General features: G+C 36.2%; 1 protein-coding gene across 1 annotated transcript; it reads right to left on the bottom strand.

Annotated features, from left to right (window-relative positions):
- Positions 1 to 1,230: 1,230 nt before the first annotated feature.
- slc23a1 (solute carrier family 23 member 1) lies at positions 1,231 to 14,965 on the bottom strand. Its single transcript, XM_053648376.1, has 14 exons — positions 14,034 to 14,965; positions 12,881 to 13,039; positions 10,802 to 10,959; positions 10,624 to 10,712; positions 10,449 to 10,516; positions 8,387 to 8,568; positions 7,928 to 8,048; positions 7,509 to 7,665; positions 6,626 to 6,773; positions 6,414 to 6,519; positions 5,984 to 6,113; positions 2,817 to 2,960; positions 2,466 to 2,561; positions 1,231 to 1,587 (listed from the first exon to the last, which is right to left on the bottom strand). Exons 1-14 carry the CDS (start codon positions 14,109 to 14,111, stop codon positions 1,322 to 1,324), a joined length of 1,902 nt encoding a protein of 633 aa, XP_053504351.1. The 5' UTR covers positions 14,112 to 14,965; the 3' UTR covers positions 1,231 to 1,321.
- Positions 14,966 to 15,278: the final 313 nt, after the last annotated feature.

The following is a 15,278-nucleotide window of genomic DNA, read 5'->3' as shown; positions in this document are numbered from 1 at the left end:
GTTTGAACTGGTTAACCCATGGACTCCTAGTTCTGGACAATAAATATATGAAATTTGCATAATGTTTAATAATGTTTAATAACATTGCATCATGTTAATAACTTGCATACCTGAGCACAAACCGACATGTCTACCTCTGGAATTAGTAGCGATCCTTGCATTAATTCTGAAGGATGCACACATATACACAAGTACAATACAAAGCCATGTTGAAAGAATGCCATGAATGTAAATGTAACTCAATCTCACTAATACTAAATCTAAATCATACATGAAGCCCCTGTCTTTTTTTATTATTTCTAAAACAAAATTATCTTTTTTCCAAGAACAGGTCATTTATTCATTTACTGGAATTTTGCACATTTTATTGCATCTGTGAGAACATCTGGTCCTCACAGTGTAGAAATTGGAGTTCACTCAGCAATTAAACAGTGAATGTAATGGATAATTGGAGCTTCAGTGAAAATTTTTCCAGGTATTTTTGAGTTTTAGAAATGTTAAGCATGGATAGGGCTTAGATAAACTGATACACACTGATAGAAGCACTTGCACTTACAAGAGAACTATGAGAAACCTGCACAGTGTATTTTGTACTAGAAATAATTTCTATTGTCTATATCATTTATATTAGATATGGTTCCTTGGAAATACTGTAAAAAATATGTTTGGTCACTTTTTGGTGGAACCTTACAAATGGGTATATTCCTTTTGAGAAGCCAATAGTCTTTCTAATGGCCACTCATAAAAAAAATCACCAGACTGTTATGAATGCTATGAACTAGGAAACATAGACCTGTCTATATTTCCTTTACATCAATATAATTAATTTACGCAATAACAAAGGAACAGATCCACAGGTTAGTGTGTAAATCATGGTGTATGGTTCCAATGCTTATTTTTACATCTTATTTTTCAATAAGATATATGACATAGTAGTGGCATGTCATCCATTTTTAAGTCTTCTTGAATGTCTGATTTCTTTGGTCAATAGTGAATAGTGATTTTTTGTATCTAAAATTTAAATAAAACAAATAATTATAAAACAACTTGCAACTTCTTTTGCTTCAATTTATTCCTAGCATAAAAATAAAACGTATTATCTTATGTTGGATTCCAGTCTGAGGTAAAACTAATTTGGCTCTGAAACTTTTAATCTATATTTTGTGTCAATTTTTGCAATGAATTTTTCTGTTCTTATTAATCAGTGCTCATAACATAGCAATAGATAGATTCATTAACAAAGAAAAATTTTATTTTTTCCAGATATGAAAATTCAGCAGTGTATAAAATGTAAGATACAATGACATATGAGAATACAAGTCTACACTTTGGTGCAGTTTGCAATCTCTGGAATGTTCCTCACTGCACTTTCATCACTCTTATTGTTCAGTTCCTTACACAAGCTTTTTTTGCGCCGACACATCTTAAAGCCCTGAAAAGTGGGGCAGATGGGCAGGTACCGAAGACAATCAAGCCGTCTTACCATCCCCATGCCGACTGGGAAATTATAAGTGTCTGAAGTGACACCATCAATTTCTGAGGAGTCCTTAGCCTTCCAGTCGGTGAGACCGCGCTCTTTTTTTGTGCCTGGATAAAAATACAGATAATGAGTAGTGACCTAATGACCAGTGGTGGACAAAGTACAAAAATCCTGTACTTGAGTGAAAGTAGAAACACCTTTGGTAACATGAAACTCGAGTAAAATTAGAGGTCATCTATTTCTACTTGAGTTAAAATACAAAAGTACCTGCTTTTAATGATACTGAATTCTTTGTTATATTGTTTTGATTACCAGTTTCTAGAGACCTCTCTGACTGCACACCAAAACAAGAGTTTATTGTCAATCATTTGAATTCATTAAAACTCGCAGAAACTGTTTCCTCAAATTAGAGGGTGAATTTTTTTCTGTACCCCAAGGAGACACAGTTTGCATTAAAAAAGAGAGTAATTCTTCTATTACCAATATTTCAAACATATCTCTTAGATAAGAGCAAGATATTTACGATTCCCTAACCTCATTTCATCTGGCAGAATTATTATTATTATTATTATTTTGCCTTTTAAACCTATTGCTGTATGGTATAGACAGCTTACAGTTAGCTTTCTCTGCAAACTGTAAGCTGCTATTTTAAAAGGTGTGCTGCACTATGATTGGTTTGCTTCAATTTAAAAGTGTATCATATTCAGTTACAGTAGTTTAGACAATCCAGTTTTCTCCTACTTCAGAGTTATAAGTAACGATTGACATGCTGCAAAGACAGGAATTCAGTAAAAGTCTGACATTTTGCACTGAAATATAATGAAGTAAAAGTTAAAGTTTGACAAAAATGGAAATACGTGACTAAAGTACAGTAAAGAATTACACATACTTAATTACTATCCACCACTGTTAATGACAGGTAGGTGTTGTGGGTGTATCAGGTTACATTCCTACTAGTCATTCTGTCTATAATATAATTATATACCTGGAATGGTGTTGTCCAGAAGAAATGCTAAGAATCCTCCAACAAACATCTCTGTGGTCAGGAGAACTGTAAGGATTTGATCCAGCTCTGGGACACCTGAATAAATCACATTTAAAATACGGTCATCACTGTGTACAGCAAGTAATTTATACATGTTATCTCTCTAAACTACAACTCCATGGTCTTAGTGTAATACTAAACATTTATTATTCAGTAACTACTATAAATTAATCAGTAACTAAAGTGAAACTAATAGAAGTAGAGTATGTAGTTTGAAGAGGGAGGAATGTACACCTCTGGGAGTTTACAAGATTAAAACAAGACTTAATCCAAGGAAAACTACAGTCAGACCTGTCTTGATGCTGCCTGGGTGAGTTTCCAGGTAATTGGGGAGCATAAGGCCAGAGAACATGGAGAACCCCAGGACAAAAAGGTTTCGTGAGGAGTTTAGATCCACACTCTGCAGGTTAGACAAACCCACAGCTGTGATCATACCTGTTCAAAAGCAAAATAAAATGTAAAGGGTCAGTAAAAATCTACCTAAAATATATAATTTACTAAACAGTGGCACTGGATATGTGAAAAAGCTACTTCTATTACAAGTATAGGTAACACTTTACAATACTGTTCAAAAACTCATCACCTGCCTTAAGAGTTAATGATGTTAATGACTGAAATGTTACTGTATCCTTCACCAGGAATTAATGATGATCTGAAACAGTACTGTAAAGTGAAACACAATAACTCATTACTAATGACTGCAGTGTTATTGTGTACTTTCTAAGGAGATAATGATGATAAAGGGAAAAAAATCTATTTATACAGTTCTGTACAAAAGTTTTAGGCAGCCTATTTATTATTTTTTTTAAAGTACAATCTTTGTTATAGATTTTTTATTTTATGACTTCTACATTATCAAGTCAGTATAAAAACATTTTATATTTCCACACATTAGTTTTCCAGCACAAAATGAAATGTTACAGAAAAATATTTGTATGTCAGTAAAGAAAGCAGCATATTATGTAAGAGAACACTTTTCAGACAAGAAAAAAACCTACTGAAGGCTGCTGGGTTTTGCTGAAAAAAATTAGAAGCAAGTGCGACAGTTAAAGTCTCCAAAAGAACTGTTACTGCAAGAGGTTCTGCAAGATGCTCAATAAAACTTACCAGCTCATTTCCTTATAAAACTGTAGAAAGTGAACCTGAGACTACTCTATTTTTTTTAAGCAAAGGGTCATCGAACTAAATAGTGACTTTGCTTCATTTATTGCTGTTTACTACTGCACTTTATAGTATTTATTTTAATGTAGAAGCATTTAACTTCATTATTTTTGAAGGCATCTTTGCTGTACAGTATTTCTTTGCATGTGTCTAAGACTTTTGCACAGCACTGTATTTTCACATTTTACTTATTTTATGCATTTATACTATAGTGTGTTGGTGTAGGCTACATTGCATCAGCTAGTAGTTTTTTTAATAGGTAGGTAAGTCAGCATATGATGAGATATTTATTCTGTAATTAGCTAGTAGTTCTTCAGGAGATCTATAAGACTCTGTAATTAAGGCTCAGCTCATAATGAACTAAAAACAACGACTTTATTATTACTTATTGGGTAATTGTCCAGTATTCATTTATAATTAATAGGCATGACATAGGTGTTTATACACGGTCACTGGTGCTTGAAAGTTTGGAATTTTCTACATTTCTGAATTAATAAGACCTAAAACATCATCAGATTTTCACACAAGTCCTAAACGTAGATAAAGAAAACCCAATTAAACAAATGAGACAAAAATATTATACTTGGTCATTTCTTTACTTATATATATATTTATATGTAAAATTATCCAATATTACATAACTGTTGGTGGAAAAAGTATGTGAACCTTTGCTTTCAGTATCTGGTGTAACCCTCTTGTGCAGCAATAACTGCAACTAAACATTTCCGATAACTGTTGATCAGTCCTGCACATCGGCTTGGAGGAGTTTTTTCCCATTCCTCAGTACAACTTCAACTCTGGGATGTTGGTGGGATTCCTCACATGAACTGCTTGCTTCAGGTCCTTAAACAACATTTTTATTGGATTAAGGTCAGGACTTTGACTTGGCCATTCCAAAACATTAACTTTATTCTTCTTTATCCATTCTTTGGTAGAATGACTTGTGTGCTTAAGGTCATTGTCTTGCTGCATGACCCACTTTCTCTTGAGATTCAGTTCATGGACAGATGTCCTCACATTTTTCTTTAGAATTTGCTCAAAATTCAATGAATGATGGCAAATTGTCCTGGTCCAGATGCAGCAAAACAAGCCCAAACCATGAGACTACCACCATCATGTTTCACAGATGGGATAAGGTTCTTATACTGGAATGCAGTGTTTTCCTTTCTCTAAACATAACCCTTCTCATTTAAACCAAAAAGTTCTTTTTGGTCTCATCCATCCACAAAACATTTTTTCCAATAGCCTTCTGGCTTGTCCATGTGATCTTTGGCAAACTGCAGACAGGCAGCAATGTTCTTTTTGGAGAGTAGTGGCTTTCTCCTTGCAACCCTGCCATGCACACCACTGTTGTTCAGTGTTCTCCTGATGGTGGACTCATGAATATTATATAACATTAGCCAATGTGAGAGAGGCCTTTAGTTACTTAGAAGTTACCCTAGCTCCTTTGTGAGCTTGCAGACTATTACACGTCCTGCTCTTGGAGTGATCTTTGTTGGTTGACCACATGTAGGGAGGGTAACAATGGTCTTGAATTTCCTCCATTTGTACACAATCTATTTGACTGTGGATTGGTGGAGTCCAAACTCTTAAGAGATGTTTTGTAACCTTTTCCAGCCTGATGAGCATCAACAACTCATTTTGTGAGGTCCTCAGATATCTCCTTTGTTCATGCCATGATTCACTTCCACAAACATGTGTTGTGAAGATCAGACTTTGATCGATCCCTGTTCTTTAAATAAAACAGGGCACTTACTCACACTTGATTGTCATCCAATTGACTGAAAACACCTGACTCTAACCTCTCACCTGACCTTCAAATTAACTGCTAATCCTAGAGTTTCACATACTTTTCCCACTCACGGATATGTAACATTGGATCATTTTCCTCAATAAATAAATGACAGAGTATAATATTTTTGTCTCATTTGTTTAATTGGGTTGTGTGAAAATCTGATTATGTTTTAGGTCATATTTATGTAGAAATGTAGAACATTCTAAAGGGTTTACAATCTTTCAAGTGCCACTGTATACTGTACTACCAGGGACTGCTCAGTCCATGCAGTTGCCTATGCCTATATTTTAAATGTTACCCAACAGTCTTTGCTGCTTACAGTCTGTTCTTGGTCATTGTGTGCAACAGGAAAAAAAAATACAGAAATAACATTTACATGCTATGTAATACCATTGCAATTAACCCTAACCCTAACCCTGAGATGGGCCACAAAGCTGTTTGGCTCCACACTGCCCCACTGTGGACACAACTTGCCTGTGAACAAAACCTCAAAGCCTCTTACCAAACAAGGTGCAGAACAAGCCTCCAAGCACTGGATCCGGCAGTGAGGCAAACAAGGCTGTGAACTTCCCAATGGTCCCTAATAGAAACATTATGAGTGCCCCATACTGCACCACTCTCCTACTGCCCACCTGTGCAGGAACATAGGACATAGGTGCAAGTCTTTATAAACATGTCAGTACACTTCTGTCTATTTAATTTCAGGTCAGTCACGGCTAATTTTCATTGCAAGTGATCTGAGTTTTATTACACATCAGCCCCCTGGGAGGACAAAGGCCAGCACAAATGGAGATGCATTTATCAGAGTGTTATCTGCTCCACCCTTTAAAGTAAACCTCTAATAACCTGTCAAATGATGGAATACAGCTTAGCCATTTCAGTGGTAGAACAGCAATGTATATGTGATACTGTATACTGTATAATTTCTCCACCTTGGTAATGCCAAGCACCCCAATATTAGGACTGGAGGAAGTGGAGCCATTTCCTGTTCCCAATAAGCCTGCTATGATGCAGCACACACCCTCCGTGAAGATCCCTCTAAAAGAAACAAGAAGGAAATGTATCCATGTCAGTGTAATGAGTATACAATGAAATGACTATTATAAATATATGTCCTGTTGTGCAGTATAGCGCTTCTCTAAACCTGTTGATGGCATGAACAGGAGGTGGGGGTGCTCCAGCAAGACGGGCACATGCATAGTAGTCTCCAATAGACTCCACTATGCCAGCTAAAGTGGCACTAAACATTCCCAGCACACCAGCTACAGTCACTGTGGGTAAACCCCATTGACCTGGGCCACATAACATCCAAAGAGTTAGCATCGGATTTCAAGAGACCTACTGACATACAGTACAATCATCACACAAAGGCATGTCAGAGCTCTATGCCAATATGAATAAGCTATGAATAACTGAGCATTTTCATTCCATACTTTTTGAATAATATGCATTGAAATGAACATTCTGATCACTTCTAAGCATGACTTTTTACACAAGTGAATTCTCATTTAGAAATCTTCAGCAGCAGATGTTTTATGATCATGCATTGTAAAAACATATACTGAGAGATAAGCAAGACATGGAGGGTTCTTGTTTCTTAAAGGTACAGTTTGCAATAAACATGTCTACAAAAGTCTTTCTAGACATGGTAATATTCATATAACTTGAAAAACACCTTATCCAAACTGTTATTCATGATACTGACATGCAGTGGTTGTGGATAGTTTCTCCAAGTCAGGCTTCTGTTAATGTTTTTCTGGCCCATAAACTAGATGATAGATCTAAAGCTGCTAAGGTCTGTCCCTTTAAAGACATTTGTATGTCGTTTCAGTTGGTGAAAGGCTTGTCAGTGGGTTCATTACAATTGCAATTCTCCTCCCAGGCAGCAGAAGGTTCAAAAATACAAACTGCCCCTTTAAGACTCCTTATTGCAAACAGTGCACCAGAGCATTATACTGTACTGATATTTGAAAAAGTTCTCAATGCCTGCTTTCATCACATTCTACCCTATTTGATTTTACACTTACAGGGATAGGGCATGCGAAACCATGGCGCTTGGGACATGATCTCCCCCCTGGCATCAGTTCGAGCCTTGTAGCCATACATATCCGGGTCCTTGGGCAACACATCCGTCAACGTGAGGATATAACACACGAACCACACCAGCATGATAGCCATGATGATCTGTGAAAACAATGCATGACAGATATACTGAGAATTTAAATCCGTTGCTGGACCAATAACTCACTACAATGTATCAGTAAGCTTTGCTGTTGCAGCTATAACTGGAATATGATACGAGTGCAATGAACTCTGTGCTGCGTTCCAGTGAGACAGGTTTATGGCCTACTAGGACAGATTGACAGAAACCAGAGGAGAAGACAATAGCAGTCATGGCAGTTTCCAAGCAATATGGCTATGTTTAAGTGTAAATGTTCCCTCATACCGGAAACATCTTGAAGATCTGGAAACGGGAGGTGTGACAGCCTTTCTGTCTCGAATAAAAGGGAAAGGGGACAGCCCAATTTCTGAGATACTGAGCAAAAAGCAGAATGAAGAAGATGCATCTGGAGAGACAGAGCACACACACATGAAAAACTGATGAGAAGCAACGATGAGAAGTTAACAGTGAAAGGAGTGATAACATGCCTCACACCCTTGTCCATTAAACATGATGCTTCTAAAGAAAGAAACAGATTCACTGAATCTACTGAATGTGTGAATGCTTGAGGCAAGATATATCCCAGCCTTGAATAGCATAACATCTCTAGCAATTCACTGCTCAATTATTCTTTTCATTAATTTCCTGTGTGCTAACAGACCAATCAACTAGCTTTGTTCTTAAAAAGGATAGACAGGACGTGGAAATAAGCGTTTAGTGCAGTTAAAGTCTAAGTGTCTTTACAGCAGAGAGAGGCCCCAGTGGCTGCCTGCACGGTCTCCAGCAGTTTGGAACACGGACAGGCCAATCAGGGACACGGTTGGCGTGACGGTTAGAGGCCCGATGGCATTGAGCAGGAGTCCAGGAATTCCCACCAGCCCAATTACCACTTCCACCAGACTAGACACAATAATGGCCCCCTGGATCTGTAAGCCAGAGTTATAAACATTAATGACTGGGATTGCATTGTTTAAGAATTTTTGGTCAGAACTCAAAGTACTTTGAAGTCTTTTGTCTAAGATCAGGGAATGATATTAATGGAACCTAGGTGCTGTTCATATTTTCAAATCATATGTTAATAGACACAAACATTTCTCTCAATTATTGGCAAATGTGTGAATCATGATCCAGCAATTATGGATCACTCAAAATTGTATTTTGACAATTGTTATTTAAAAATGTGAAATGTGTAGCAGAGACAGACAATACATAGTATAAAGTACAATAAAGTAAACTAATGAGCTTTTAAACTAATGATCTAGTTTTCACTACAGTGTCTGGTAGTTTATGTTACTAAACCTTGAGCAAAAACTTCCCTCTGTTCACAGGAAGATTCATTTGACCGAGGTTATGTCCACATTAATCCCAATAGACTTGAAAACTGCATTTTTGTTTTTAAAACGCTCTGTCAACACTGGTGTTTTCAAATGTTATTCCAAAAACTGCTCCTCTACACTGAAACGTCTGAAAACACTTACATCCATATACAGCACATGTGTAAAAACGTAATAAGCTTTGGTCTGTATCATTTTATCAGGCATTTATTTAAAAGTGAATCTGAAGGTTGTACAAAGTGACTTTAATCGTTAACAAAGCTTTCAAACTGGATAGCAGGCACAGCACCTGTAGAACAACATCGTCCACCATCTGTTTTGTTGTTGTTGTTGTTGAATGGGTCACATGACTGTGTCACATAACTAAAAAAAACTTAATTGTTTTTGAATATTTCCATTTTCTCAGTCCATACTACAATGCGAAAAACAGTGTTTTCAAATTTATCCACTATGGAGAGTGTTTTAGCTGTACAAATACGCTGTCCCACTGTGGACAGAAGGTCAAAACATGAGTAAAAGATGCATTTTCAAATTTATTTGGATTAATGTGAATGTAGCCTGGCATTGCAAATGCGAGTCCACAATATTCATTCAACTTTTAAAGATATAATGCCATGAATTGTTTCCAATACAGTGAAAATACCTTGCTCCAAAAAGCTCATTGTGTCACAGTGATTAAAAGTTTTTTTTGCTGTTACACACATAGGGGCACATACACATACAGATAGCAACCTTCAAGATTCTGACGCTTGTGGGCAGAAAGGTGCGCAAAACAAATCAGATACGCTGATCAAGTGTTCTGAGGCTGTGACTATGTATCAAGTGACATTGAGTGATGGAATTTTGAGTTTTACTTTTTCAGATTTTTGACTATTTTTCCAAGCACATTTCCAAGAAATTCATGGACATACTGCTAGCTAACTTCCTCCAACTCAACAGCATTATGAAACAGCCACCCTAGAGCAACAACTACCAGCTTACAAACACAAGTTTGTTCATGTTTAGTTGTACATTCTCATTTAAATTTACAAAACATATCCAGAGACATTTCATGTTTGATAATGTCTTGCTGCAAAAATACATACATTTATTTTTATTTTCAACATATAATTAATTCGTATCAAATGTGGTCACTGTTTGTATACATTGTTGCACATTTTCCTCCATGCGTGGAGAATGATGGATGGATCATGATGCACATATTTTTCAATAATTATTATATTAATTTTCCACAACAGTTGCATAAACTGCTGTTTGGTTATAATGGGCCAAAAATCATTATAAAGGTATTTTATGGGCCAAATTAAACTGAGGTCCATCCAAAATACATGATATAAAATGATGATCCACATATTACAAGGTGATCAATCTGGAGAGGATTCATACAATGGTGATTAAATGTTATTAAGAACATGTTAGGGTTTTTGTTTGACTTCTCCACAGTGGGCCTTTAAGAACATAGTGATGTATACCTCTCTAATCCGGGGCTGCCAGATATGTGTGGTATTGAGGGGTAGGCTCCAGTTTCCATAAATCTCCTCTGCAAAATAATAGCAGCATGCAGTGCCAAAATCATGAGCATGTTAACAATGAATATACACTTAGCTCTAAGAAAAACAGGGTAGTAGACAACTTAATGCATTATACCTTCAGGAGGACACTTCCACCTCTCCAGTCTTAGAATGGCCTGGGCAGGGATGAGGAAAGCAAAAGCACTGGCCTGAAACAGGGGCAACCTAGGCAAAATGTACCATATATAGAGACATACAATCAGCTAACAAAAACAAAAACACCATCTATAATAACTAGTGTCTAAGAGACTCACCTGACACCAAAAGTGGTTTGTATAAGAGTAGTAATGCCCACACAGGTGAAAATCGTCCCGACTAGCTGGCTTACAGTGTACTGATCTCGGCCCACACACATGGCCTCAGCCAGTAGGAAAGGCACAGCGATGGTGCCGCTGAAACATGTCAGGTAGTGCTGGAGAGAAACGGGGACACAGAAGGTATGCAGGAATGGTCAGCACTTTGAAACCTTCGATATATAAGGATCTGTGATTTAAAAATACTGAGCCATAAAATTTTGACTCTTAATAAAGTCAAAGTTTTAATAACTACTGGTTACATTTTACATTACAACTCTATTAACTGAAATTATCTAGCGCATTAGTTTACATTAGTAAACCATGAACTTCAACATTAATAAACCATAAGTAATGTTAACAAATGAACACATTAAGTGTTTGTTAAAATGTTAAGAAAAATGCACCTGCATTGGCATGCATTTATTCAATCCATGACTACAAATAAGTCAACATAAATGAACAAAAAAATTTAACTACAATATGCTCCTAAATGCTGATAACTTCCCAAAATCCGGTCTGCAGGTATAAAATATTAATCTTTGCTATTCATCTTTAGCTCTGAATTTATACATTTGCTCATTTGGCTGACACTTTCATGTAAAAATGGAGTTGACACAAAAAATTGAGACAGTATACAACTTAGCAGGTGGGGTTTGAGGTTTAAGGGTCTTGTTCAAGAACCTAACAGTGACAGATTCCAATCAGTAGCCCAGAGCCTTAACCACTGAGCTACCACTCCCCTATTTTCTTTTTTTTCTAGTTAATAACTGCAGACACATTAATTTAGGTGTTTTTTCATGTTGGTAAATGTAGATTTAATTTGACCTATGGATGGGATAAACATTAGTTAATGCAGGTGTTGATTATTTGCCTTATTTGGTTTACTATTTAAAAAAAAAAACAACATAAATTAAGTGTTTGTTTATGGTTTGTTCATGTGTATTATATTATATTACATTATAATATATATATAAACACACACACACACACACACATATACACCCTTACACACATAGTCACTGACATGTCTACAACATGTTTATAATAACTCAACTGCAACTTTTTCCAAAAAAAAAAAAGTAAGATAGAACCTCAGATAGAACCAATTTCAAAGGCCCAATACAGATGGAACTAAAAAGCAAGAAAGAACTGGAGAGATTAAAAGATGGGGGAAAACAACTGCTAGATAGTGTTCATAGCACTACATGAAACCTACATAGTGCTTCCTGACAAATGACATAAACCTATATAAACATTTAGGAAAGCTTATTGCAACGGTTAGCAGCTGTCATGAAGATCAATTGTCTTCTGAACAATTATGACGTCAACTTGACAGATTACATAGGATAACATTGTTAATGTAGGATTGTGTTATGGCACCTTCCTGGATGACATAAGTTATAGCACCTTTTATGGGTCAAATAATGGTAAATTGGTATAATTAAGCATCAAATCCATACTCACGCTAATTTACAGTCAAAGCCTTTGACATTACTCTGTCATTATGTCATACTGTATGTTTTATTTTTAAAAATTATGTAAGTAGTCAAATAAATAGATTGCTTAAGGGCCAGCAACAACTCTGTCATGCATTCTGTCATAACAATGTCATGGGTTTGCCAAAAATCTTATAAATAGAAAATTAAAATTAAATTAAAGATATCAATGTTTCTAACTTTGTCATTGCAATTATTTACTTAAAGGCCAGAGTAATTATATCTCTTCTGTCAGTGTCAGCTTTGTTGATGTTAACAAATAAAGTAGCTAAATGTGAAGTGTTTAATCTACAGATTAACCTTACTTAACTACAGTATGTGACCATTATGTGACTCTGACATAACAGAAGTACACTGCACTACAACATTTGTCATGATATTGTAACTTCACTTGGTTTAGAAAGTATCAGGCTCTGTGACAGATGCCTATTGTAAGCTTTTATACATGTTTACATAGGTTAATGTCAGTTATCTTGGGAGATGTCAAGTGTTTCCTTAAATAAAGTGTAACTTAAGTAAACAGTGTATACACTTTCTGTACCTGTAGTCCCAGCAAAATACACAAATACCAGGGTGGTACATCCTCGATTCTGTAGATCATATCAAAGCCCAGTGTCTGTGCATTGACTCTAGAGAGCTGTTCACTGCCCTCGACCTCCTCAGAAGCCAGGTCCTGCACACGGCCATCTTCAAGGGGCAACTGGAAAAGACGATGAAGTCACTCAAGCACACACAGCTTTTCGTCAATCAGTCTTTACTCAATGATTGACAGTGCTTAGTTAGACTGTAACACTGAGGAAAAACATCACATTCCAGTTTTTTTACTGCAGTGATCAGATCTGCAAGTACAACTTACTAGATTTGAATTGATGGAAGCAAAGTATGCCAGATTTATTGTCATCCTTTTTTCTTTTGAAATCCATGAAATTTTGGCCTTTTGTAATTAGTTGCAATTACAGTAATTAGAGTAAAATTTGTAAAGGTTGGAGGGAAAAAAAAAAGGCAAAATGAAATACTTAATGACTTGATTTAATCGCCAGCTGGAAACATTAAGTTTAGATATTCTGCCATGATTTTGAACTAAAACAATCAAAGAAAACAAACAAGGTTTTAACTGATATCAGCCTAACCTCCCTGTCATATCTTTTCAGATATTTCAGAAGATTTGAGGCACTTAGTAAAACCGTAAAGGTTCTATGCATTTATCTATCAAAGGAGAAAACCAAATAGAACAATTTTCAGAACCCCTTGAAGAAACTTTTTTTAATTAATGAGTGGTAGTTTTTTTTTTTAATTTTATGTATGAGTGTTAAATCTGGCAACACTTTCAGTCAGGAATTCAGTTCCAGAATATGGCTACGATATATTTTAAGTATGATACATTTTTGAATGAAAAGTTACACAACAGATATAAGCGTGATCTGAAATTCATGAGAACAAAGAACCACTGTTGTACAATGTGCTCTTTATTCTCATAAACCGTGCCACTGACAAAATAAGATGTCAAAAGAAACAGCACATATTAGTATACCTTATGTTCATTCTGTACACAATTGAACCATTTAATCTTTACCAGAAAGTTCTCCAGTTAAACAGTAAACATGTTTTAATCATTACATCGGCAAGTTTTATTGATTTCCTTCACAGAACAGCTACATCTGGAGAGACGACAGCTTGAGTTGTCTTGATTTTACCTCAGGGTCAGCTGCTGCGTTGGAGTGCTTCCTTGATCTGTGGAGGCTGGACGTAAGCGTGGGCTCTGCGGGGCCCATGTTACTGAGTCCTTATTCACACGTCTTCCAACAGGGCTTTATAGAGGAGAGAGGAGCAGGGATAGATTAAGCAGGTTAATGATCTGCCTCTGGCTGGACTTTACTCAGCCCGGCACATCAGTGAGCATTCAAGAGCTGCTTTCTGAGAAAGCAGAACGTGTGAAGCGATGGAAGATGCTTCACACTCAGCAAACGAGGAAAAACAAGGCGACGTGATAAAACGTGAGATTAGGCTTTGTGTGGTTATGTGGGAGTAATGATTGGCTTGAGGAAGAGTTTTCACGAAGCTTTTTCCTACATATGATCAACTCCTCCCATTAAACAAAGAATTCTCCAACTACTAATGCCACAAGAGAGAAAGCATGGAGCTCAATCCATCATTATTAGTGAAATAAAGACTGAGAGCAGTGAGAAAAACTTTGGGCTATTCATTTAGACCGACTGTCAAACCCACATAAAATAGACCTACACTTCAAAAGTATTGGCACCCTTTAAAATAATTTCCAAAATGATTGTAAAAAGAACACTACACACAATGATGAAACATTTCCCCTTAAATATCTGGAGGACAAATTTATCTTTACTCTAAACAAATCATTTTTAATTGAAACTTCCTTTTTTTCTTCTAGTATTTTCTCAATATTGGCACCTCTCAGGTATGTGTAAAATAAATGCAAACATTTTGTTCACAGTTTTGCTTACAGTTATCAGGAACTATTATTGCCTTTGACAATTTCTTGTTTCCTTGGGTATAAATATTATGTGAAACCTACATCAAATTATCGTTAAGCACAAAGGAAGCAAATGGATTTTAAAAAAACAAAACAAACCTTTAACCACAATCAAGCCCAAAAATACCCAAACGTCTGGAATAGTTATGCAGGAGAGACGTACTCCTCACCTTCAACCAGTATAGTGAGGACAATGTGAGGGAAGCTAAGAGGAACCCCAAAAACTATACTTAAGGAATTGCAGTTTAATTGGATTTTGGAGTTGTCAAATTTCCAAATCAACTATTTATCAGCTACCTAAACAACTAGATGTTTGGAAGTTTTGCACAAAGGAAGTCCTTCATGAGACCAACCCACAAAATGCAGATTTTCCTGAACTTCACCAAGCCTTGTTAGAACTACAAATAGAATTGGTCAAATGTGACATAAATCTAAC

Source organism: Ictalurus furcatus, chromosome 18, assembly GCF_023375685.1.
Source record: "Ictalurus furcatus strain D&B chromosome 18, Billie_1.0, whole genome shotgun sequence".
Taxonomy (NCBI): domain Eukaryota; kingdom Metazoa; phylum Chordata; class Actinopteri; order Siluriformes; family Ictaluridae; genus Ictalurus; species Ictalurus furcatus.
The sequence above is the reverse complement of the archived record's forward strand: the minus strand, read 5'-3'. Positions and strand labels throughout refer to the sequence as shown.